Raw genomic sequence first — 26,491 nt, 5'->3', positions numbered from 1 at the left:
GCCCTTTTCAATCTGTTAGAAGCCATGGAAGAGAAATAAAGCTAGAAGATTATAACTGAGGCGGGGTGGTAGATGAGAAAACTCAACCCACCCTAAGCCCAACAGAACTATGTGTTCTTCCTGCGGGTGTTCATCTTTTGGAGTCTGCAGGGAGAGATTTCCCTCACAGAACACGTTGGAGAAGAAGCAATCTAGCCAGCCTTGTTTCTGGAGGAACCTTTTAAACTTAAGGTAAGGTAAAGGTAAAGGAGACTCTTGAGAGTCCCATGGACTGCAAGAAGATCAAACCTATCCATTCTTAAGAAAAATCAGTCCTGAGTGCTCACTGGAAGGACAGATCCTGAAGCTGAGGCTCCAATACTTTGGCCACCTCATGAGAAGAGAAGACTCACTGGAAAAGACCCTGATGTTGGGAAAGATGGAGGGCACAAGGAGAAGGGGACGACAGAGGACGAGATGGTTGGACATGTTGTCGAAGCTACAAACATGAGTCTGACCAAACTGTGGGAGGCAGTGGAAGACAGGAGTGCCTGGCGTGCTCTGGTCCATGGGGTCACATAGAGTCAGACACGACTAAACAACAACAACAAAGGTAAAGGACCCCTGGACAGTTAAGTCCAGCCAAAGGCGACTATAGGGTTTTGGTGCTCAGCTCACTTTCACGCTGAAGGAGCTGGCATTTGTCCACAGACAGCTTTCCAGGTCATGTGGCCAACATAACTAAACTGCTTATGGCGCAACAGGACACCGTGACAGAAGCCAGAGTGCACGGAAACGCTGTTTACCTTCCCACCACAGCAGTGCCTATTTATCTACTTGCACTGGTGTGCTTTCGAAGTGCTAGCTTGGCAGGAGCTGGGACAGAGCAACGGGAACTCACTCCGTCGAGGGGATTCGAACCACCGACCTTCTGATCGGCAAGCGCAAGAGGAAGTGAGGAGAAAGAGTGTGCATGTTTTCTCTCTCTTCATACTGTGCTTTCTCACTTCTCAGAAAAATGGGACAAACAAGGGAGGCGTTTGTGCTGAGTTCCAGCACCCCTTTTTCTAGAAAAATAGCACTGGGGCAGGGGCAGATTTTCTGTCCACTAACCATATCTCACCAATGCCAATCTAGAGGCATCGGGACTGAACTTTAGACCTGCCAAATTACCGAGTTCACTGATGAAACTGAAATGCTCCATCAGACACTAGAGCCAAATAGCTTGTTGGCTCACGCAACGTCAGCAACAGATTCAACGGTGGTTGAGGTTCACTTCCACTCCTGAGGAGGAAATAACTTTGGAGCTTGCTCGCTTGCTTTTTCGGAATAACCTGCTTTGAATTATTGGGGCGGGTGTACAGGCACAAACAGTTAATGTAATCAACATCAACCAACAAGAATGTATGACTTGGATTCCATGCTATGTATGTAACTTGCAGTTCCCAATGAACTTCATACTTTGATCAAATAAGCTGGCAGGAACAGGAAGCAATCCATTATTTTTATAACTGATGACCCCAGAAAGAAAAGCTTTATCCAAATGCAGCGCTTGTAGCTGCTGAGCACCGATCCATATAAAAGAAAAAGCCTCTGCATGTAAAACAAAAAGCATAATTTAAAACAGTGTCTCCCAGACTTGGGTCTCCAGCAGTTTTGGGACTAAAGTTCCTATCACTCCTGACCACTGGGTCCTGCTAGCTACAGATGATGGGAGTTGTAGTCCAAAAACAGCTGGAGATCCAAGTTTGGGAAACAGATTTAATATAAGACAGCTTGCACGGGGGGGGGGATAACAGTGTAGAAATTTCACAAGCGCTCATAATAGATCACTAGCGATTGCCGACTCTTTGAAGAAACCCATGGAAACCAAAAAAAGTTGTGTCTGTCAGATAGAACACTTAATTTTGATCTATTTCCATTCACTTCCATGTTCACCAGCTGCGCTGGCAGCAGGAATCATAGAATCATAGAGTTGGAATAGACCACAAGGGCCATCGAGTCCAACCCCCTGGCAAGCAGGAATCACCATCAGAGCACTCCTGACATATGGTTGTCAAGCCTCTGCTTAAAGACCTCCAAAGAAGGAGACTCCACAGATAGGACAGTCCTTATCTGTCAGGTAAAACCTGATGCAGTTTTAAAAGGTAATGATGTATTTAGGGCTACTTTATGGGCCACTTTTGACTTAACGTATCACACAAATCACCTTTTTGTTTAAGGCACATAGAAACCAGTAGGCAACATCACTAGGATCAAGAGAAAACATTTTATTATGAGAGATGGAACATGAAGGTTTCTATATCATAAAAGAACTCCCACACTGATCCTTTATCAGGTCAAGATTACTGTAGATCAAAAGCAAGCTTAAAACCTGACCTTGCCATTTATATAACCTTGTAATTATATAGATTGGAATACAATAAACCAATCACACCAGTTAGAGAACAAACAAATGATTTCACAATGAATCCAGTCAGTCCCACAAATGCACTGCACATTACTACTACTATTAAAATTTGCATAGCTTCCTATACTCTTAAGTCTCAGGGCAGTTCACAACATAAAATCACAATATAAAACACAAAATACATAATAAAAACAAGAAGAACTCAATAATCCCCCTTCCACAACCTATTTTGAAAGGGCATTGGATGTCCATCAGCCCAAAGCCTGGTTAAAGAGGAACATTTTTGCCTGGCACCTAAACGTGTATAATGAAGGCACCAGGCGAATCTCCCTGGGGAGAGCATTCCACAGATGAGGAGCCACTGCAGAAAAGGCCCATTCTTATGTTACGACCCTCTGGACCTCTCATGGGAGAGGCACATGAAGAAGGGCCTCAGAAGATGATCTCAGGGTCCAGGTAGGTTCATATAGAGAGAGGCAGTCATTGAGTTGTTGTGGTCCTTCTGTTCCACAGCCTAACCCTTCCTTCCCATGGTCACAGCTACACCAACTATTCCTCACTAACAGAGCAGGCTTGAGTAAGGGAAGTAACCTGAAGTTTCATCTCACCCCTTACTAATCCAGTAGTTCCGGTCAACAGGCCTATGGGCCAGTGACCACATCTGCCACCCAGAGTACAGAATGGAGAAGCAAGCCATATACTTACCCTTCCTCAGCAATGGGTTATCTAATGGGCACTAAAGGGCATGCAGCATCTTACATATTAAAGGAACTAAGCACCATGCCATTATTTCTTGAGTCTATTCTATTGGGGTCTGGGTTTTTAATTTACTGTGTGCGTTTTTAGTGATAATTTTTTTTACAAAAATTTGTAGGCTGTTTTGACGGTTTCCCCTACCATCAAGCAGTATCTAAATTTTATGAAATAAATAAACATGCCATTATTTCACTGCATATGGAAGACGCATGCCAGGACTATGTGTTGCCAGGTGCATAGCACACATCAAATTTTACAAAGCTCACAGCAAACTGTTTGAATAACTTTTCTTGTTTTTTACGAGTACTCCTTTAATATCAAATTAAACTACTGGCATATCTCAGCGCTTGCTCTCTCTCTCCTGTGGGCCTTTGAGGCTATAAATTCCTTGTACTCGCTTGTCTTCACTTTTACATGCGATACGAGAAACAAGCTGAATGGTGTCTCTGTGTAAATAAATAAATCAATACCACCCCATAAGCATAAATTGAAAAATTGCATTTGCATCTGGGTTCGTACGCTAGGCTATCAAGACATGTTTATAAACAACAAGTCAGCCCAACTTTGCTCTGCCAATGAGTGATGCAAATCTTAATGTGCTCAGAACATGTTCATCCAACTAAAGAAACCTTGTTTGTTTTTCGAAAGCAATCAGCGAAGATTTCCATGCAAAGAGAAACATTTACTACTGTTAAGGCAGGCCAAACCAGTTAACAGACTTAGTCATTCTCAATTATTCACCCCGTCGTCCCCCTTGTGTTTCTAGAAGGTGCAGCTATTTGATTTTCTTTCAGCCCATCTTTGTACAATATGTAAAACTCAGATTAGATCTCTTGGGATCCCCTTAGGACATACACACCTGTGTTTCAGCAGACCTCTGACAATACATTTGCTACCCTGCGCTAGCATCACTTGAAAGAAAGGGAAAAAAACAAAATCAACTCTCTTGGAATCTGACAGAAAGCCTGAAAGGTTTCCATTCTTATTTCAGTATTAAGTTAAAACGACTATGATTTATTTCACAGAAGAAACAAATCTTCTGTTGGAAAGGCTTCCTTGCAAACCACAAATGTGTTTTGTAACTAAACCGAAGGAGATATGCTGCGTTTTGGCATTACAACCATTACAACCAATTAGTGATACCGCAGAAACTCGAAATCAGGCAGTTCGTAAGTCGAACTTTGCAGGCTCACAATTCCTAAGTGTATCTTGAACCCTGGCTTTATTCCCAGAAACTTTATATATATTTTTGTTTTTCAAACCAATATGGCTTTTGAGCTAATGTATATTTTATCTGCCTGTGTGGCACACAAACTCACCATTTTTGTGCATGTTCATATGTTAACTGCTGTAACCCTTTATGAAGGAAATGGAAAAAGTTGTTTGCACTTGTTCTGTCTCTGCAACCTAAAACACTCCCCTTAAAATCCTATTTCACTGGATGCTGGAACTAGACACCCTCCCATTCACTCCAAACAGAGGAAAGATGCAAAAAGCTGCTCTCTAGGGTAGCTGAGTCGGTAGAGCACGAGTTTCTCAAACTTGGGTTTCCGGCTGTTGTTGGACTACGATGCCCATCATCCCTGGGCACTGCTCCTGCTAGCTAGGGATGATGGGCATTGTAGTCCAACCACAGCTGGAAACCCAAGCGTCAGAGCCACTGGACTGGGGTGTGGCAGGAGGTTCATCTTGCCTCCTGGCGACCTATACAGCAAAGATTCCCTCTGATCCCTTGCGGGTTGTCAGCAGTCATCGAACCTTGGTGATGCAGCACAAGGCATAGGCACAGTGCAGAATAAGCCTGCCATTAAAAATAGGATTAGAAGTCATGCTTTTAACGGCCCGTGTGGAAAAAGAACTGTGTTTTCCTAAAATCTCACAGTAAAGCAAAGTTTGCTTTCCCATCCCAGAGGGCCATGTCACTGCTCTGATTAACAGTCAGAAACAACATTTTGCATTTGGTCAATGTTTGTGGACACGGTCCACGAGCTACAGATAGGCACCCCTCAGAAGAATTTCCTAATTGCAGCCACTAAATTCCTTTTATTCCCCCTGCAGTGAAATTTCACCTTTCCATGAATGCAGTGCTTCAGCAAATGCCAAAGCAACTTTTCAAGGTTCCAACTCGAGCACCTGTAGCAAGATGCTTAATACTCCCCTTGCCTTACGCAAAAGGGAAAACCAAACATGTTCTCTTCACAATGCAATCAAGTGCGGTGGTGTATGTGCTTCTGCACGTAAGCGAGAGAAATGGAGTAACAGGTACTATTATCTACCGGCACCAATAGCAGAACTCGGTACCTAAGTTTAAGTTTGCATCAAAGTTTGAAATACGCACACGAAAAATTCCATTACAATAAATCTAAGTTTAGAATTAAATATTCAGCTTTATAGCATAGATCCTATTTTGGGGGTTCCCATAGGCATCTGGTCTGGCCGATGAGAAAACAGGACGCACAAAGGAAACAAATCTAACCAGGGCAGAGAGGGTGAAATGGCTGCTGGGTGATACTGATGACCCTGTGACTTATAAGGTGGCTCTCTGTGCCTTGGCAGCTAGGAAGATTAGAAAGAAACAACTGGGTGGGCTGGTGGTCAGTTGCAAAGGGGACTCAGTGATGTAATTTCCACATTTGAGAATTACTTTTTATTCTGTGTAATAAGGAAATTTGGTGGATTTGACCATGGTTTTATTGCATATATAGTGATTGGTGTTTTGTTTTTTCTTCTTTGGATGATGCCATGCTCTTTGGCAAGAGCAATATGTTTTTATCTCATGGGAACAGGGCGCTGGACTAGATGAAATCTCTAGTGAAACTCTAAAATTGTACTGTGTCCATGAGCCGTGGGCCTAATCCAGCACATTCCATTCTTATGTTCTAGATAATGGCTTATGGATTTGATAAAAGCCAAATCAAACCAGAAGGCCTTGCACTCCTCCTAATAACCTTTCAAATGAGAAAGTAGGCGTTTTATGGCAATGAATCAATCAAAACCATTCAAAACATGTTGAGACACTAAATTGAGATGCTAGAGAATGCCCTGGGTTGAAATGATAAATGAGAAAGAAAAAAGAAATCTTTGTGAGTATAAGGAAATATTTTAAAATATATTTCATGATCTCTCTGCAGAAAGGGGAAAAAAAAGGCTTAAATAGGTCTGCACAAATGTCCCCCTTCCCTATCAAGCCATATTTCCTCCCAGTGTTTCTAACCTACATGCATATAAAGGCCTCAGGTAAAGAGTACATGCATCTTTCATCTGAGGACAACTATTCCGAGAACAACATCACCATGAGGAATATTTAAAGTAAATTGGAATCATTCGTTTGCTTTGATTGCATTTTCTCATTTGCCTGAGTTGGCCCGTTGCCTCCTGCACTTGCAAAAACTGCTCTCCAACACCTTGCAAAGCTTCTTGAGCAAGGAACAGGCAAGCAAAAAAATTGTGTGGGGTTTCTGCACCCACCTATAAACTAAGCAGATAGGACTGCGATGAGCAGGGAGAAGATATATGCATTAATAAGCTGTCATATTTCCTTCACCCTCCTCCTCTCTGTTGCAGATATATATATATATATATATATATATATATATATATATATATATATATATATAATGCAGCCAGCCTTTAGTGTCTTTCAATAAGCAAACAATAGACCAGTATGCATCTTACAAGTGCAAAGCTGAAATGATGACTGTCTTCACAAACTTCCCATTGTTCTTCTTTGGCAAGTCTGTCACTTATGGGTCAAACAAGAGCAAACTCAACTACAGCTCAGGGAAAGGGGAGGTGGTAGCCAAACTCAGGTCAACTGCTCCTCTTGGGAAAACCAGCGTGCAACACACAGCATGCTGTCAACGGAAGAAGAAAACACATTCCTCTGCTATATTGCACAGCACACACAATCAAAGCTTCCAACTGGCCGCTTCTGGGCTATCTATTCTTTGTCTGGGGTCAGAGGTAGGAAAACAGAGAGCCACCTTCTACCGTTGGTCTATCTAGCTCAAGAGGGTCTACAGATAAGTAGCCCTTAAGATGTTTCTTGACCCCAGCTCCCATCACCCAGACCACTGGTCATGGCAACAGGGATTGATGGCACTTGGTGTTCAACAACATTCAAGCCAAGTTTGCAGGTTCAATGCCTGTATGAGACAGTTGCATATTTTTGCAGTGGCTTGGATTAGATAATCCTTAGATTGCCTTCCAACTCTAAAGTTCTATAATTCTATGATTTGGAGGGTCAAAGGCTCCCTGTTCCTGGTCTACAGCTCTCCAGCATTTTGGATAGGACTCTTTCACTGTCCTGCTCAGAGATTGCCAGGGGTTGAATCTACGACCTTTTGCTTGCAAATGGTGTCATCCCTCTTCCCATAAACCAAAACAATGGCATTTTACTATGAGGTGAATAATGGGGGCAAGGTCTGTTGTTTTCAAAATGTGTTCCTGGGAAAACCTTGGGAGTCCTGGAAGACTTATCAGACGTTTGGAGCAGCGAAACTAATCCATAGCTGCACAGGTTTTTCAGAGTATGCAAGGCTTTGACCACAAGGTGGGGAGGTAACAGGAAGGTTATGCTTCTGGGAGATCAGTAGTAATAGCATGGGAATATAGTGGTAACCTCTGCCTGCTCCCAAGAGCAAAGTGAAGCCTGCAGTGTATATAAAAGAAGGCAGGAAATAATTGCCAATGGGGTTTGGCCAGAAGGAGGCGGAGAAGGAGCAAAAAAGTGAGAAAGCACCAGAGAGTGCCCTTATTGGGGCTTCTTTTCTCTTTCTAGCCTGCTGGGGCATCAGTACCAACCTCTGTGTATGTGATACAACAGTCGTGTATGGGAGCTTCACACACACGGGAATGTACACTCCTTAACCCCTTTCCCTGAAGACAAAGCTCCATGTGTGTGGCAACCATTCTTAACAATATCTGAAATCCAAGCATCTGGGGTGGCTCAATGCACAAATGAAGAGGTCAGGGGTGGGTGGGTGAGGGAACCTATAGAGATATTTAAAAAAACCAAACAAAACCAAACCATGTACAGCGGTACCTCAAGTTACAAACGCCTCAGCTTCAGGTTACAAACTCCGCTAACCTGGAAGAGTTACCTCAAGTTGAGAACTTTGCCACAGGATGAGAAAGGAAATTGTGTGCCGGCAGCGCAGCGGCAGCAAGAGGCCCCATTAGCAAAAGCACGCCTCTAGTTAAGAACAGTTTCAGGTTAAGAACGGACCTCCAGAACGAATTAAGTTCGTAACTAGAGGTACCACTGTAAATGAAAGTACCCGGGCACAGTCAGTTTAATTTTAGAATCTCTTACATATTAAGCCAAGTTATTTTGCAATTCCGTATGCCAGAAGTTTTCAACCTTTTTGAGTTTACGGCACCCTTGACCAACTACATCCTTTCTGCGGCACCCCTGTGGGGCTCAGGAGCCCAGTTAGGTCAGTTAGAGCTGGCAGCCTCTCATCCTTTTTCGAACACCCTCCCCTGTGGAGTGTTTCCTCAGCCTCCTCTCCCCTCTGCTTGGGAGTCCTCTGGGCAGGCAATGCTGCCACCTCCACTCTCTGAGCTGCCCCGCTGTCCCAAAGAGAGATGCCTTCTCCCACTGCTCCCCATGGGCCTGGGAAGCACCCCCGTGGCCAGCCCCAAAGGCACCATTCGCCTAGGGAGCTTGTAGCCAGGGCTGCTGCAACAAACAGCTACACAAGCCTTTGGGAGGCAGAGACACAAGAGGGCATCATAGGAGAGAGGGAAGGAAAGAGGGACAGAGGCCAGTGCTGCCTGCAGCACCCCTGACCATCATTCAAGGCACCCCAGGGTGCCATAACACACTGGTTGAAAACCACCGCCTTATGCCATGGGCAGACTGATCTGATGACCCTGCTCTGTGCTATTTTTCTTTAAAAAAAAAAGCAGAGATGCCAGAACTCACAATGAATGTCTCTCTTGTTCGCTTATAATGACAATGGCGCCCAACTGAGAGGTGCCGGGTTCTGGTGAGTTCCGGGTCCTGGGGGGAAAGGCCCTGACCCTGCTTTCATACCAAAGTTGCCCACTTTTTGAGGGGATTTTACATTCAGAGCAAAGTCCCCCGCTAAAGCGGACAACACCATTCTGTGGAGAAAAGGGCCGGTACTCACAACAGTATGATAATATCAACTGCGAAGGGGTTTATATGTCTTAATCAAAAGCAGCAAAAGATTGGAAGAAGACAAGAGTGGGGGGGGGGGAGGGAGGGATGGTAGTTTATAGGCTGGAAGATGGGCACATAGAAGCTTGTGGTATCACAGTTGCACACCTTAAAACTTTCGGTCACTCTCATTACGGAAGTCCGAGAAAGAAAGAAAACCAACCATCACTTTCCTGCTGGACCTTGAGCTTCTCCATTGCACCCAATGGAAAAGTTTTCACAATGCACTTTTGTAAGGGGAACCAATTCAAGGCAAGTTCTCTTTCACACACGCATGCACTCATCCCATACACCACTGCGTTCAGTATACATGGTGCTGAGCATTAATAATGCCACACAACTTCCTGTAGATGGGAGTATTGGCCACCGATTAAGCCCTCAAATCAGTGCCATGTTAAATGGCAAGGAGAGAATGCCTTTGTGCATACAAAGAGTGCCTTCCCCACAAAATGAGCACCCTGTGCAGCCTTTTCCCACTCGCAATTAGAACAAAATTATTCGTTTAATACACAGAGAAGCGGGAAGAGAACCATTTCACCACTAGAAAGTGACACAGCGAAAGACTGAAAAGGACGGGTGTGTTTAGCCTGGGAAAGAGAAAATTGATGCATACAGTGGTGCCTCGCAAGATGAAATTAATTCGTTCTGCGAGTTTTTTCGTCTTGTGAATTTTTCGTCTTGCGAAGCACGGTTTCCCATAGGAAATGCATTGACGGTTTCCCATAGGAATGCACTGACGGTTTTAAGAAAAAAGCGCAAGACGTTTTCGTCTTGCAAAGCAAGCCCATAGGGAAATTCATCTTGCGAAGCAACTCAAAAAACAAAAAACTCTTTTGTCTTGCGAGTTTTTCGTCTTGCGAGGCATTCGTCTTGCGAGGTACCACTGTATATCTAAAAAGCTGCTTTCTGAGTGCTCTTTTGCCGACCTCAGAGCCATACTTAGGTATCTTGTGTCCCTGTCCCTGGCAGAACCACCCAGATTGTGTCCCCTAGCCACGGATAAATTAGCTCTTCTTTCCACCCCTCCTCCAACCCAGCCCCCCCATTCAATTCACCCTCTATTTAAAACCATTTCTTATGAGGCAATAATCAATATTAATATTTATGGACATATTTTAAAGCCGATTTTTGTGCCCCCCCCCAATTGCCTGCGCCTCTGGCTGACCTGCATAGAAAAACTAAAATCTGATTATTTCAAATAGCAATTTAGGTGGGACACACTTTTGGAGTTGGGGAGTGAGGCAAAGATGCTTGCGAATAAAGCCTCTTTCAATATGTTTAAGAGGAATATGCAATTGTGCCAAAGAGGAACAGAAGAATGGGCTCTCAAAAGGAAGATTCAGAGAAGAAGTTTCCTCCACTGTGCCGCATTATTGTCTCACCTTTCCTTTCCCTCCAAAGACTTCCATGAAATTCAGCAATCGGTGGTCAGTGGTCACTTTGAAACACCCTCACATGGTCCAAAGGGGGGGGGGTGTAAGAAAAAGTGGTGAGAAACACCACTGTTACCTAGAAGCAGCAGCAATGGTCAGCCTGCTGCCCAGCTGATGGCAAGAAGCTGAGGAACTGAGCATGGATAGCTGGGAGTTTGGTGCCGATAACTCCAAGGTTGCAGGTTCAATCCCCATAAGGGACAACTGCATATTCCTGCATTGCAGGGGGCTGGACTATATGATCCTCAGGGGCCTCTCCAACTCTATGATTCTATGATTTGCAACTAAGGCTCTCAATCACAATCTGTTGGTTTGCCCACCAATTTCTAGCAAGTGTAGGTAAAAGGTAAAAGAGCCCCTAGACAGTTAGGTCTGGTGCAATGGGACACCATGATGGAAGCCAGAATGCATGGAAACACCGTTTACCTTCCCGCCACAGCAGTACCTATTTATCTACTTGTACTGGTGTGCTTTCAAAGTGCTAGCTTGGCAGGAGCTGGGACAGAGCAACAGGAGCTCACCCCGTTGGGGGATTCAAACCACCAACCTTCTGATCGGCAAGCCCAAGAGGCTCAGTGGTTTAGACCACAGCGTCACCCACGTCCCAGCAAGTGCAAGGCTTTGTGATGGATAAGAGTGGGAAACAGGGCTTTCAAAGCCCCCTCTGCTCCGGGGTCATTTCCCTAGCTTCAAGTGTTATGCTTGGAATCTTTTCCTGCATCTAGAAGACCTTTTTGCTCCTTAACGCCGCTTGTTCAACGAGGCTGCCATTCAAAGGTTCCTCTGGAGAAATCAGTGGACCCTTGTCCTTCCAGGACTTTGCTTCTCTGAGGTTTTGCTGAGCTGAGCAGTTGCAGTTTTTCCTTCAGCTTTAGCTGGCAAGGATCTTGTATTAATCACACTTACTCAACAACCGATTTGGACAGTTCATTATTATCTGGCACGGAGTGATCCTCACATCTGCATCCTGATTAATAATGCAAGATCTGAATTGCTGACATGCTGATCTCAGCTGCTGTCAGATGCATGTGCTCAGGGGTTCATTTCAGGAGACCTACAAGTCAGCAATGTGAATGTTTCCCCCCCGTAAGTTCTCAGGTGTTTGCAAAGCACACGAAAATGCAATGAATGTGTAAGTGTGCCTTAAACAGACTGATGACCTAGAAAAGGCACAATTATATATCCTTCATCATTGAAACCCGAGCCTTATACTTAACATACCCTTATGTTAAGCCTGTACTAACATGAAGAAAACAGCAGAAAGCCACAAAAGCACATAAATGAATGCATATAGAATTATAGATGGTTGCTAGATTATTGATTATTGCTATGTGGAGAGAGAAAACAGGAGAGGGAGCCTAACAACAGCCACTCAGAGTGGCTGGGAAAACCCAGGCAGATGGGCGAGGTATAAATAATAAAATCATCATCAGCAATCCCAGACAGCATAGTCAAACGTCAAGTATAATGAGAGCTGCATGGGATGTCTGGGATGTTAAGGGAGGGGTAGTACCTCTGGTCATGCTCCTTTTGGAGCATGTCCACCTTTGGTCCCCACTGCACCCCACTGAGCTCTCACCTGCGGCTCCTAAAAGTTGTGTGGAACTCCCCTGGGGACAGCTTTGACTGGCTGGCTAAATCAGCTGAGGGTAGCCGATGGGTCTCAAACCCTCAGTGAGTTAGGGACCTCCCCTGCATACAAAGACAGGCTTGGGTGGATTGTGAGGATGAGACCAATGGTGGGTCCAGCAGTCAAGAAGGCGGTTTCTGCAGGTGCTATAGGGGGAAGTGAGGGGCAGATGGGGCTCGTCAACCTGGGAAGGTAGCCCATCTAGGAGAAGGAAAACTGTGATCCTAAACCTTCCCTGCCTTACGGGATATCTTTGGGAGAAGAGAAGGCCAAGGAGTGAACCCTGAACAAATCTGAAGTGGAGTCCCTAAGGCGGTCAGATGGTGCCTTGTTTACCTCCTTAAGGCAATTCCTGCAGCCAAGCCAGTGTCAAACACATTGCTCTGCTTCCCTTTGGACCACATCAGCAAGGCTGTCGTCTGGACAGGCCAGGACCTCCATACACACTGCCCAGGCATGCACCCCAGGGAGGTCACTTCAGTGCTGCTAACATAGTGGTTTGTCTTCACCCCTGGAAGTGCACACCATTGTCTCTTGAGACAGATGGCTGCCTAAAATGTGGAGGCAAAAAACAATACAAGCCAGGAGTGGGAGCCCAACAATATCCAGAAGGTCCACAAGTCCCATCAAGCATAGTCAATCATCAGAGATAAGGGGAGTTGAAGCCCAATATGCTTAGTGTCAGACTAGGATGTGGGAGGGTTGATATCCCCACTAAGCCCACTTGGCCATGAAACTCCTGGGTGACCTTGGGCTAGTCAGTACCTCTCAGCTTAACCGACCACACAGGGCTTAAATGAGGAAGGGGAGAACCATGTCCCTTTGAGCTCCTTGGAGAAAAAGGTGGGATATAAATGCAATAAACAAACAAATAAGCAATTGGAGGATACCCCATCGGCTATCCTGATATAAATCGAATATCCAGATAAATGAATTCCCTCTTGCCTAAGTAATATTATAAGCAATGTTGTAATAATCTCATCCATGTCACTAAAACACAACACAAAGTGGTTGTTAAACAGATTGCTTAATGAATTCTGCTTACTACTATTTATTTTACCAGTCATTTGGATTCTAATTCTTCATTTCCCCTTCAGTGTAATGTTGCGCTTGGACTACTGCAGCGGAATAACAGACTTTTACTTTTATGTTCTATTTTGGTATGTTTTGCTATTTTAATGTCATGTAACTTCCTAGAAGTGTTTTAAGTGGGTTTTAAAAAAAATCTCACTCTGTAGATTTCTTTTTTTTTAAAAAAAGCACCCAGATGAATCACAAGTAATATTTTATTGAAAAAAACTTGAGAGGGCCAATCCCCTTCACTGAGGTGCTTTAGCTGTTTCTAAAGTGTTTGCCCTTTCTATTAGGCTTTACAATTACTGCAAATTTTAAAATGCAGATATTTCCAAAAGCTGTAGTGATATTCTTTTTACCATGCATTTTTTTTTTGCCTGACTGAGCTGAAATACAAAGAAGTGATAAAGGGTATTTGCTAGATTCCAGTGAAATCAATGAGACAGAGGCTCGCTCCCAACTCATTTGGTGAACCACAATCTAATTGTTTTTGATTTACAGGATGTGAAATAAGTAAAGCCTCTGATAAAATTCCTGTTTTAAGAGTTTTGCTTTAATTGGACCCTGTAGAATATCAAGACCAAACTTGATAGCCTTTAAAGATATGAGAACGGAATAAATATATTCTGTGAGAGTAGCTTGGAGAAGAATAAAGTAATAAACCCAGTCAATAACATCTGTCTCACAATGCTAAAAGTCATCTTCAGTTATCTATAAATAAATGCTAGCTCACAGGTGGTCAATCTGCTCCAACATCTGTGACTCTTCTGGTTGATTGAACTCCACTGCCCTGGGCTGTAAAGTTAAAAAGAACCTCAAAAGCTAGAAAATGTTTTCTATCAGTTTCAAGTGGGATTTAGCCACTTCAAACCTCCTTTCAGCATTCCTTTGTGTCTCAAGAACTAGCATATGTTTGGACCAAGAGTTGAATTTGTTATTGCAAATGGTGATAAAAACCTCACATAATCTTCTGCTTATTTGTCTATGGGTCAGGTCCACCCATTCAGCCCGTCAACTTCCACTTGTGCAACCGGATTCCCCCCTCCCTCTCTCCCTGCACCCCCAATTTGGCTGGGAGCATCCAGGAAAAACCCCAGAACAGCACATCCGTGTGGGGTGGAATCATTTCATCTGGCAAGCTGAAATGCTTCAGCTGATGGAAAATATAGAAAAACACAAGGTTCAATTCCATCCAGTGACATAGCATGGGTTGCCAGCAGTCGGGGCAAGGCAATTATCCTCAGCACCACCCGCTGATAGGCTGGAACAAAGGGGTAATAGCTTGGCGGCCTACCTGAGTGGCAGCCACGGCATCCCGTAAGTGGAGAGTACAGTGGAGAGCGGGATGGGGGATTGGCCGGGGGCGGGTATCTTTCTAAAGCCCATGCAGAGGGCACCCTAGCAACCAGTCGCCACCAAAATCTGCTCCTCAAATCGCTCACACAAACACTGGGAGATTTTCTGTGTGAGAGGGAAGGTGTACTACTTTTTATTGAATTATCACTACCTTTTCTTTTCCCTTTTGAAATTTTGAGCCAAGGCAACTAGCGCTGTGGCCCTGCCCACACTATGTGGGGGAGCCAATGTGGTGTAGTGGTTAAGAGCGGTAGACTCGTAATCTGGGGAACTGGGTTCACGTCTCTGCTCCTCCACATGCAGCTGCTGGGTGACCTTGGGCTAGTCACACTTCTCTGAAGTCTCTCAGCCCCACTCACCTCACAGGGTGAGGAAGGGAAAGGAGAATGTTGGCTGCTTTGAGACTCCTTCGGGTAGTGAGAAAGCAGGATATCAAATCCAAACTCTTCTTCTATGTCACTGATTCCATCTGATGCTACTAACAGTGTTATCTTATTGAAATCTCGAGGGCAGGATACACAATAGTTACAGAATTCTTTTCACTGAAGAATTTTATCTGCTTGCCAAATAGTTTAGTGACTTTTCTGCCATGGCTCTAAAATAATTCCCACTGTCATAACTAAGTTTTCAGACTAAGTCAAATATACATTACTTAAGCCAAGCAAATTAAACAGAGGCTGCAATCTTTCACATAACTTAGTAGGAAATTTGATTGACTGAAATGGCATGTACTGTTGCAGGGTAACAGGAAAAGGTGAATAAAATTAATTCATGCAACATACAAATATAGTTTAAAACCAGCAAGCATGCGCAACAGAATAAAAGACAAAATAAAAAACCCAATAAAGCTAAAACAGAATGAAATAATTCCAGATATCATGTATAATTAAAATGCACTCCTTTGTGGAATTGAAACATACCTCTACTAATAGAGCAGGGTCTCTCCAGAAGATCTGAAGTCATGGGGAGGCTGGTTGAAGTTTATACCCTCCAAGGCTAGATACCATAGATTTTCACAGCAAAATATGTATAGGGCATTCACCTACTGAGGTCAAATGGTGAGGAGCTTTGTGTTTTACTGTTGACTTAGTCAAATAATCCAAATTTTCAAAAGTACATTGCTGATGCTAGATAGCTTTCTTGGGAAAGTTTCTAAATACAGTGGTACCTCGGGTTACATACGCTTCAGGTTACAGACTCCGCTAACCCAGAAATAGTGTTTCAGGTTAAGAACTTTGCTTCAGGATGAGAACAAAATTCATGCTCCGGCGGCGGGGTGGCAGCAGGAGGCCCCATTAGCTAAAGTGGTGCTTCAGGTTAAGAACAGTTTCAGGTTAAGAACAGACCTCCAGAACGAATTAAGTACGTAACCAGAGGTACTACTGTATCCTCATTCAAAGCCAAGTCCTAGTGTAGCTGTAGATGAACCAAACCTGGATTAGACACACTATCTTTAACACTGTGATTCGTGGGCAAATATTAGACAGGGGAAACTCAAGATGGATTTTCCCTCAATCTCCTAAGTGAATTATAGAGGCGAAGCAAAAAAACGACAACCTGCTTCAGTGAATTGGCACCACTCGGGAACTGCCAGTGTATTTCTCAATAGATCTTCAAGCAGGCTTGAAGCCCAACAAGCTGACAAGAAGCCCTGGTCCATGTTCCACAACAATTGCATAGGAACCATGGTTAAACTTGCTTTCTACATAAAGAAGGCAACAGTGGAGAGGAATAAGGCACACATAAAAGCAAACTTCGGCCTGTTGGAATCGGCATGAGCTTTTATTATTCTTAGAGACTTTTAAGATTTTGAGAATGTATGAAATATATGCTGTGGCAAATAAACTATTTTTAAATGGAAAAAACAAAAACCCACACAGCTGAAACAGAGGCATGAAATATTAACAGCAGCATATGCATCCGTCCATTTTTGCTACAAATGGCACAATCTGGGGAACTCTAAAAGAGAGAAATTGTTTGAGGCAAATGCTTGAACTACACTGTGGTTTGGGAATTTTATTATGTTTTTATCACTGATGTTCTTTCTGTAATGTGTTTTTAATGTTGTATACCACCTTGGGAATCTTTTGATAAAGGGTGGTTTATTATTATTATTATTATTATTATTATTATTATTATTATTATGCCTCTTTTACATTTACCTTAAGCTCTCATCATTTTTTTTAAAAAATTGGCAAGTGGAAGAGATAAAAAGCAGACTGAGATTCAGAAGCTGCTGAGACTGGATTCTCTTTTTCAAACATTTAACATGTCTTGTTTAGAAGCTAAATAATTAGCATTAATTAACATCGCTGCGTAACTGAGTTCACACTTCACTGAAACAAGTAGGTTCAATTCACACTCAAATATTACCCATTTCCCAAAATGAAAAATTATGCAAGCATCACAAGAATGGGTACATGTTTAAAATGTATTTCTGCATCTCTGCAAGGAGTGCAGTGATACAATTTTAAAAAATGAGATCATGTGTTTCCGGGAGACAGTCACGTAGGAGGGCAGGATAATCCTTTAAGCCTGGGTTATATCACAAGGCTTTAAAATGAATCAATTTAATTGATGAGAAAAGGTGACCTATGATCACATACACAGTTATCACCTTTGATGACAGACATGGGAAGAGTGATACAAATGTACCTTGGTTCTCAAACGCCTTGGTACTCAAATGCCTTGGCTCCCAAACGCCGAAAACCTGGAAGCAAGTGTTCCTGTTTTCGAAGGTTTTTTTGGAAGTCGAACGTTTGTGACTATTGTTTCTGGGGTGCCTGTACCAATCAGAAGTTGGCTTTTCCAGGAGGTTTGGGAAGGGACAGAGGGCAGCCCGTCAGTCCCTTCCCCCACCTCCCGGAAAAGCCCCCAAGAGACGAGCTCCCTTTAAAGAGCTGCGTCTGACGGGCTGCCCTGCTCCCTCCTCAGAGAAAAGCCCCCAAGAGCCGCACACACGCTCCACGCGGCTTTTTAAATGAAGCACTGAGCAGAGCCTCCCTCCTGCATTCGCTCCAGAAGAAGAAGAGGAGGAGGAGGAGTTTGGATTTGATATCCCGCTTTATCACTACCCAAAGGAGTCTCAAAGCGGCTAACATTCTCCTTTCCCTTCCTTCCCCACAACAAACACTGTGAGGTGAGTGGCTGAGAGACTTCAGAGAAGTGTGACTAGCCCAAGGTCACCCAGCAGCTGCATGTGGAGGAGCGGGGATGCGAACCCGGTTCACCAGATTACGAGTCAACCGCTCTTAACCACTACACAACACTGGTAATGCACACACATTTCCCCTTACTTTTTAGGAGCGAAAAATACGGTAACTTCCTACTGGATAGGCGTGCCAACTCCCAGGACACCCGCCCCCCTCAATATCTGCTGGCAGGGGGGTGGGGCCCCTCAATGTCGAGGAGGCTGAGCATGGTGCAGTTCAGCGGCTGGCTTCTCCTGAGTGCAAGAGAGGAAGCCACACCACTCTGTGCTCTGGGCTTGGCCTCCTCCCAACGATGCAACATCACGCATCACGTGCATGATGTCACATGTGCGCAATGTACCCCCGGCACCCACAATCTTGGATGCAGAACGGTGCCTCTGTTACGGGAATGCTTTCAAGTAATGTGTGGAAGCATGCTGAAGACATACTTCAATCCTTGGCTCCAGGCAACCAGTAATTTATGTGACGAAATCACACCCACCCTTCCTTATCTGCATTAAAGTACCGCAAAGAGAAGCAAGAGCTTTGATATCATGATCCGCCCACATGACAATACCCACTTGTTGGATGTCCTATTTTCACGAGGCCTTAGAGGTGTAAACCGCCTCTTCCCATATGAACCTACCCAGTCCCTGAGATCATCTTCTGAGGCGCTCCTTCGTGTGCCTCCTCCTCAAGAGGTCCGGAGGGTAGCAACACAAGAAGGGGCCTTCTCTGCAGTGGCTCCCCATCTGTGGAATGCTCTCCCCAGGGAAGTTTGCCTGGCACCTTCATTATACACCTTTAGACGCCAGGCAAAAACATTCCTTTTTAACCAGGCCTTTGGTTGACCTGATCAACATCCTATACCCTTTTAAAATGTGGCTCTTTGGGGGGTGGGGAATATTATTGGGTTACTGCTTTTGGTTAGATTTTATATGTTGTGGTCTTGTTGTGAACCACCCTGAGGCCTCCGGGTATAGGGCGGTGCACAAGTTGAATAAATAATAACAATGATGGTGATGATGATGATGATGATAAACCTAGGGTTGCCATACATCCGGATTTTCCCGGATACATCCTCTTTTTCATGCTTAAAAGTTCTTTCTGGGCGGATTTTTAAGATACAGTAAAATGTCAGTTTTGGGGGTTTTGTTTTGTTGACTGGCCTGGTGGCGGCGGCAAGGGAACGCAGGCAGGCAAGCAACGGAGGTGGCAGGGGCTGGAGATAACAACAGCAGCGGCGGTGGCAGGATAAAGAGGATGGAGGCCTGAGAGAGAGGGAGCAGAACTGAAAATAGGTTGGCAGGAGGAAGGGGGCAGGGACAGCTGGCGTTATCACAGTGCCCAAATAATTCAGATAGAACACTTGCATGTCACTCAGAATAAAGACAGGATTCGTCTCTGTTACCCCAACTATGCAAAGGATTGTTTTCTTCCATATCACCCACCAAAAGGCAGTTTCGGCTTTCAGCAATGTTCTATAATTCCCCCAAATCATGCTTTTTCATAGCGCATTACTTTTGGGTTTCGCCGCTTGTGCATGCGCAGACGCCCAAAACGACACCAAGCGCATGCGCAGAAGCGCCGAACATGACCCGGGCACGCACATACGCACGGACACAGGTTACGTTTGCTTTTAGATGCAAATGGGGCTCCGGAACGGATCCCATTCGCATCTAGAGGTACCACTGTAGTGCAATGATTAGAGAAACCTAGAGAGTGACTAAAATAATGTTACATTCTAGTTCAGAAAATTAAAATGCAGCAGCTTAAAAAAAACAAAACAAAAACAAACAAACCCACAGTGCATTTAAGACTAAACCAAAACTGGAATACTATAATAAAGGAATATAGTGAAAGCTCTCACAAGCACACAAACAAATGATCCAGCTACTAAACTACACATATGAGCTTGAGCTCTACTGGGAATAAAATATTCCAGTAACAATAAGAAAAGAGACAGAAACACAAGTTTCTTATTATCACACTTCATATGTCATAAAACATAACAGCTAACTTATTTCTGGCAAAGGGACAGGACTTGCATAACAATTTGGCTTACACAAATATTTTCTATTGTTGAGCACATCTTAAATGCGGCGTGTCATAAGTTAACTTCAAGCAAACTGGGCTCTCTCAAAGTGTCCTAAACATACCTTATAGTTTCAACACACTAGCAAATCATTACTCTGCCAGCAGCATCCATGGAGCCAGGTAAAAGAGAGAGAAAAGACAACTCAACCATTCAAATATAATTGAAACCAGGTAGTACTATGTGAGCAAAATATCCTGGCCAAAGAAGCATTCTTATTTTCTAGTTTACTCCACTGCTTAATATTGAATGTAATTATTAACTTCCCCACCCCCTGAGGGTTACAAAAACAACTCTTTTGTGGAAACCTAAGCTTTCTAGTTGGACTGACCATCATGTATTATGTATAAAATATATGATATGGTCATGATACTGTACACTGTTTTGTAGATCTGGTCAGAGCTTGAATGGGTAAGCACTGGTAATGACATGTTCACTGCCCAGGGTTCCATGTAACCTGCTTTGAGGGTTGCCTGTTTCTGTTTTGCATTCAAATGGTGTTTACAGGTTATACTACTACTAATTATTATTTGTACCCCGCCCATAGGACTGGGTTGCACCAGCCACACTGGGCAGCTCCCAAAGGAATATTAAAAACACGACAAAACATCAAACATTAAAAACTTCCCTAAACAGGGCTGCCTTCAAATGTTTTCTAAAAGTCAGATAGTTGTTTATTTCCTTGACATCTGACATCCACAGGGCGGGTGCCACTACCGAGAAGGCCCTCTGCCTGGTTCCTTGTAACCTCACTTCTCACAGTGAGGAAACCGCCAGGAGGCCGTCGGAGCTGGAATTCAGTGTCTGGGATGAAGGATGGGGGTGGAGACGCTCCTTCCAGTATACTGGGCTGAGGCCATTTAGGGCTTTAAAGGTCAGCACCTACACTGTGAATTGTGCTTGGAAACATACCGGGAGCCAATGAAGATGCTTCAGGACTGATGTTATATGGTCCCAGCGGCCGCTCGCAGTCACCAGTCTAGATGCTGCATTCTTGATTAGTTGTAGTTTCCGGGTTACCTTAAAAGGTAGTCCCACGAAGAGTGCATTGCAGTAGTTCAAGTGGGAGATAACTAGGGCATGTACCATTCTGGTGAGACATTGCTCAGGCAGCTAGAGTCTCAGCTGGCATACCAAATGGAGCCGGTAGACAGCTGCCCTGGACCCAGAATTAACCTGTGCTTCCATGGGCAGTTGTGTGTCCAAAATAACCCCGAGGTGTCACCTCATCCAGGGCCAGGGACCCCCCCCCCGCCCACACATGTCCCCAAGAAACAGCACTTTCATCTTGTTGGGATTCAACCTCAATCTGTTATGAAATAAGGAAAATAAGTTCTGAAATAAGTAAAATAAATAAATAATAAGGGTTTTTTTAAAAAAAAAAAGCAACACAAATAAATAAAAAATAGGTCGGTTCTGTTTGCAAGCTCAGTTACCACAAAAGGGTTAATCCTAACCTTTGAGTGCAACCAGAAACTGTTCTTAACCTGAGGTACCACTTTAGCTAATGGGCCTTCTGGTGCTGCTGCGCCACCGCCGCGCGATTTCTGTTCTCATCCTGAGGTAAAGTTCTTAAACTGAGATAATACTTCCGGGTTAGCAGAGTCTGTAACCCAAAGTGTTTGTAACCCGAGGTGTTTGTAACCCAAGGTACCACTGTATATAAATGGAATAAATAACAATAGTAATAATAATCATTTACAGATTGTGATGTCAACTTTTTCGGATTTATACCCTACGTAATCATTAGATTGGGATGTGGGTGGCGCTGTGGGTTAAACCACAGAGACTAGGGCTTGCCGATCAGAAGGTCAGCGGTTCGAATCCCCACGATGGGGTGAGCTCCCATTGCTCAGTCCCTGCTCCTGGCAACCTAGCAGTTTGAAGGCACGTCAAAGTACAAGTAGATAAATAGGTACCGCTCCGGCGGGAAGGTAAACGGCGTTTCTGTGCGCTGCTGTGGTTCGCCAGAAGCGGCTTAGTCATGCTGGCCACATGACCCAGAAGCTGTATGCCAGCTCCCTCGGCCAATAAAGCGAGATGAGCGCCACAACCCCAGAGTCGGCCACGACTGGACATAAAGGTCAGGGGTCCCTCTACCTTTAATCATTAGATCATCAGGCATCTGCACTAAATATCAGCAAAAGCATTACCAAACCATCAAATAAACCAACAGATTTCTCAGCCCATCTTGAGCAAACGAAAACAGTTGCTAGAAAATTACACAGTGTGTGGAGAAGGGTCAAGGGGAGGGGAGGGGATGGCAAGAGGTCAACAAGCTCAGGCATCTCTGACATACCTCCACATCTTGTGCGCGCTTCATCATTTCAATGATCATGTGGGCACCGATGGAATGGCCAATGAGCACAAGCTTCACATCTTTTGGTACATTCTTTCGAATAAAGCTCAACTTGTGTTCTATTTGTCCACGAAGTCCAAAGCCATCATTTAGTTTATTAACATCCGTCTCTGCAAAGAACCCCAAAAACATATTTCATTTCCTTCCCTTTGAAAAGGTTTAATATCATTCATTCTAGTTTCTTACGACCATTCTTTGAAAAGACGGCCAAAACCTTTCGCAACTTATTTTAAGACGACATTAGCGGTGATGGGTGATTAAGGAACGAAAGGACCAAGTTCTCTTGAAAAAGGCCAACTTTATGCCATGGGATTCCATGTACAACAAGGATGCCCTCCATCAAGAGCAGACCACAACTGCCATCGGCGTCAGCTAGCGCGGCCAATGGTCAGAGATAAGAGTTGCCATAGTCCAAAACTTGTGGAAGGCACCATGTTGGCTACCTCTGACATACAACATTACCTAACATTTTGGCAGCTCCATGCTGTGACTTCTTCCCCACATGGAATTACATTCCATGGAAGGGCATATATAGGGCTTTAAAAGCTGACTCACAAACTCTCGCCTTGTTCCCGAGGAAAACTCTCACCCCCCTTTTAGCAATGCTCACAAAGGAAATACCCAGTGTGTTATAATGGATGGAATTCCAGACTAATACATGTCCTATACACATTTACCTGGAAGCAAAACCCCTTGAATTCAAAGGGACTTACTTCTGAGCAAGAGTGGCTGGGGAAAACCAGACAGATGGGCGGGGTAGAAATAAATTATTATGATTATGATTATGATTATGAGATTATGATTATGAGATTATGATTATGATGCTGTTAAGACCCAGGTTCAGATCTCCACTATGCCGTAAACCTCACAGAGTGTAATAAGGGCTAGCCACCAATTCTTATGGGGGGATTGGTGGTTGTGGGGTGGGGGGCATGGAGGAAACTGTTGAATGGTCTCTTTAAATTTGAAGGTTCATTATTGTTCTACAAGATGTGTATTTATTTAAAGGCCAGAGCAAATAACGTGACCTAGCTGTACAGATGTGAAGCAGTATAGCAGGTGCTGTTAAGTTGTGGTAATTAAGCTGTTGGGTATGTTATATAAAAGGGTGTCGCTGTGGATTAAACCACAGAGCCTAGGGCTTGCCGATCAGAAGGTCAGCGGTTCAAATCCCCGCAACGGGGTAAACTCCCGTTGCTCAGTCCCTGCTCCTGTCAACCTAGCAGTTCGAAAGCACATCAAAGTGCAGTAGATAAATAGGTACCGCTGCGGCGGGAAGGTAAATGGTGTTTCCGTGCGCTGCTCTGGTTCGCCAGAAGCGGCTTAGTCATGCTGGCCACATGACCCAGAAGCTCTCCTGGCCAATAAAGCGAGATGAGCGCCGCAACCCCAGAATCATCCGCGACTGGACCTAATGGTCAGGGGTCCCTTTACCTTTATGGTATATAAAGAGCAGCATGTAGCTCTCTCAGTACCCTGGGGAATGGGTCATGCTTATTGATATATTGTAATTTAGTGTAAAAGAAGTTTTTGTTTTTGTTATTGAAACCTAGCAAAAGTTATGTTGTGTTTCTTGAATGTGTGGTCTCCCCAGCATGCTCTCTGCAGCGCAACAAATCTGCAAAATAGCCAACAGAAACTACATAACCTGCCCTGAGATAACTTGCTGCAACCAATTGTACAGGTCTGCCTCTGATAAAATTTTTGGAACTTTAATACCATTTTCAGCACATGAAGAAATATAAAGTCAATTATAATTATGATCATCCATCAGCACAAGCGTTTCTACTTGGCCCATGGAATGATCTCCCTTCTCTTTCCCCCCATGGGCTGTTCAGGGGATTCTCCTAGGCAATGGGGGGCACAAGAGGAGAAGGGAGAAGCCCTGTTGTGCTAGCACAACTATCTAACAGAATCGGGGCCCATGTTTCCTTTCACGAAGTCCCATCTCCTGCATGAAAGAAGCCACCCTCAACTATACCTCTGGATTTTTTAAAACAACAACAACAGTGGTATACAAAATATAACTGTTTGGTATAAAATATTTGTTTTAATATTGTCTTCTAACGACTGGTTTTCAGTTTAAACCTTCAGCAAAGGAAGTGAGGTTCCTACAGAAAGAGCTCTGAGCAGGCCAATTAATCCAGTTATTAAAGCTGTTCATTGTCACATCGCGGCAATATTTATGTCTTGTTAAAGGAATACTGGCAAAGTGGATAAGGGCATGGAGAAAAACAAGTATAAGAATGCACACACCTGCCGCAAAATGAGAAGCAACATTTCATCTACGAGGCTTTAAACAGGTAATGGAAAATGAAAAGGTTAGTTCTGGGCCTAAGGCTGAAACATTCTTTTCAAACTAATGTCTATTTTTTAGCCCAAGTTGCTTCATTTTTTAAAAAAATCTATTCCACAGCCTTGTCATGCACATGAATTCGCTCACCACCTAATTCAGGGTTTCCCAAACTTGGGCTTCCAGATGTTTTTGGACTACAACTCCCATCATCCCTAGCTAGCAGGATCAGTGGTCAGGGGTGATGGGAACTGTAGTCCCAAAACAGCTGGAGACCCAAGTTTGGGAAACCCTGATAATTTATCCCATTCAAAGTATACGTGCAGGATGGAACATGATACATAAGATCCATTGAGTCACGGAAGATAACAATTTCCGTACATGCTTTAATGATGACAAGTCTCATCCAACCTCTTTTGCTTGATCAACCCAGCAATATCATTTAGCTGAATGATACATGGTTCAGCCATACAATGAGATAATTAGGTAAAAAAGGAATTTTAAGCTGCAGCCCTGTGCAATAATTTTTGCAAGTTATTTTCCCCAAATTGCAGTTGTGTATACCGCTTTTATGGAGATTTGCCTTTTTACACATTCTGCAACACAGAATTCGGAGAAGCGTGAAGTTCAAAGGAGAGCTGTCTTTTGGTTTGTGTCTTGGTTCAGGAACTGCACCTTTGATGAGTTCATATTTAGATGCAAACTGTCCCTAGTCAGGAGACAAGCAGATTCTGGACTAGGAATTCAATCTGTTTTGGAATGGGCAGCACTCCCCTTGAAGAATCAGGCTGTATTTAACTAACCATTGTTTCAATTATTGAATGTTGATTAATTTCTATCTATCATCATGGGGCAGTTGGTTGGGGACCAGGACAGAATTTTCAATCCACTTTTTAAAAACCCCTACAGATATCTGTGGGCAAGGTATGAAAGCACTGTGTTTTAGATTAACCCTGAGACCTTAGAAAAGCCTCCCCACCCTTGGGAAATGTTCCTGTGACTTCCAATATAAACACCCACTTCATTAGTGTTTATTGGGGTAATTACTTTTGGTAAAAGTATCCTCTACAAATAAACGAACATGTGCTCAGGATTCTCAAACAGGGTGCTAAGAGAATTGTTTACTGCTGAAGGCAGACCTTAAGTTTACCAACCTCTGTTATCGACAATAAACTTCAGTTTGCGATATTGGTGACAACTGTTCAGCACCAATAGCTAACTTATACAGGGAGATTCCAAACTGATAGTACTCCTTTGGATTTATATAGGCAGCTTTCTTTGTGTGCTCAAAGGACTTGGATTAACTCAGCATTCCATACAATGATAGATAGTAGCTCATATTATTATATATTATCACTGTATTATAATTATTCGCCGAAGAATTTGTGCTTTTGAATTATGGTGCTGGAGGAGACTCTTGAGAGTCCCATGGACTGCAAGAAGATCAAACGTATCCATTCTTCAGGAAATCAGCCCTGAGTGCTCACTGGAAGGACAGATCGTGAAGCTGAGGCTCCAGTACTTTGGCCACCTCATGAGAAGAGAAGACTCCCTGGAAAAGACCCTGATGTTGGGAAAGATAGAAGGCACAAGGAGAAGGGGATGACAGAGGACGAGGTGGTTGGACAGTGTTCTCGAAGCTACCAGCATGGGTTTGACCAAACTGCAGGAGGCAGTGGAAGACAGGAGTGCCTGGCGTGCTCTGGTCCATGGGGTCATGAAGAGTCA

General features: G+C 43.9%; 1 protein-coding gene across 2 annotated transcripts in view; it reads right to left on the bottom strand.

The window, feature by feature from the left end:
- Positions 1-26,491, bottom strand: part of LDAH (lipid droplet associated hydrolase) — an 89,871-nt gene that overhangs the window by 35,429 nt on the left and 27,951 nt on the right. For both annotated transcript variants that reach the window (XM_083431789.1, XM_083431788.1), the window contains one exon: positions 22,411-22,580. In XM_083431789.1, coding sequence (XP_083287915.1) covers positions 22,411-22,580 — 170 coding nt within the window. The remainder of the gene's footprint in view (positions 1-22,410; positions 22,581-26,491) is intronic.

This window comes from Podarcis tiliguerta, assembly GCF_965153285.1.
Source record: "Podarcis tiliguerta genome assembly, chromosome: 3".
Taxonomy (NCBI): domain Eukaryota; kingdom Metazoa; phylum Chordata; class Lepidosauria; order Squamata; family Lacertidae; genus Podarcis; species Podarcis tiliguerta.
This window is presented reverse-complemented; position numbering and strand designations above follow the sequence as displayed.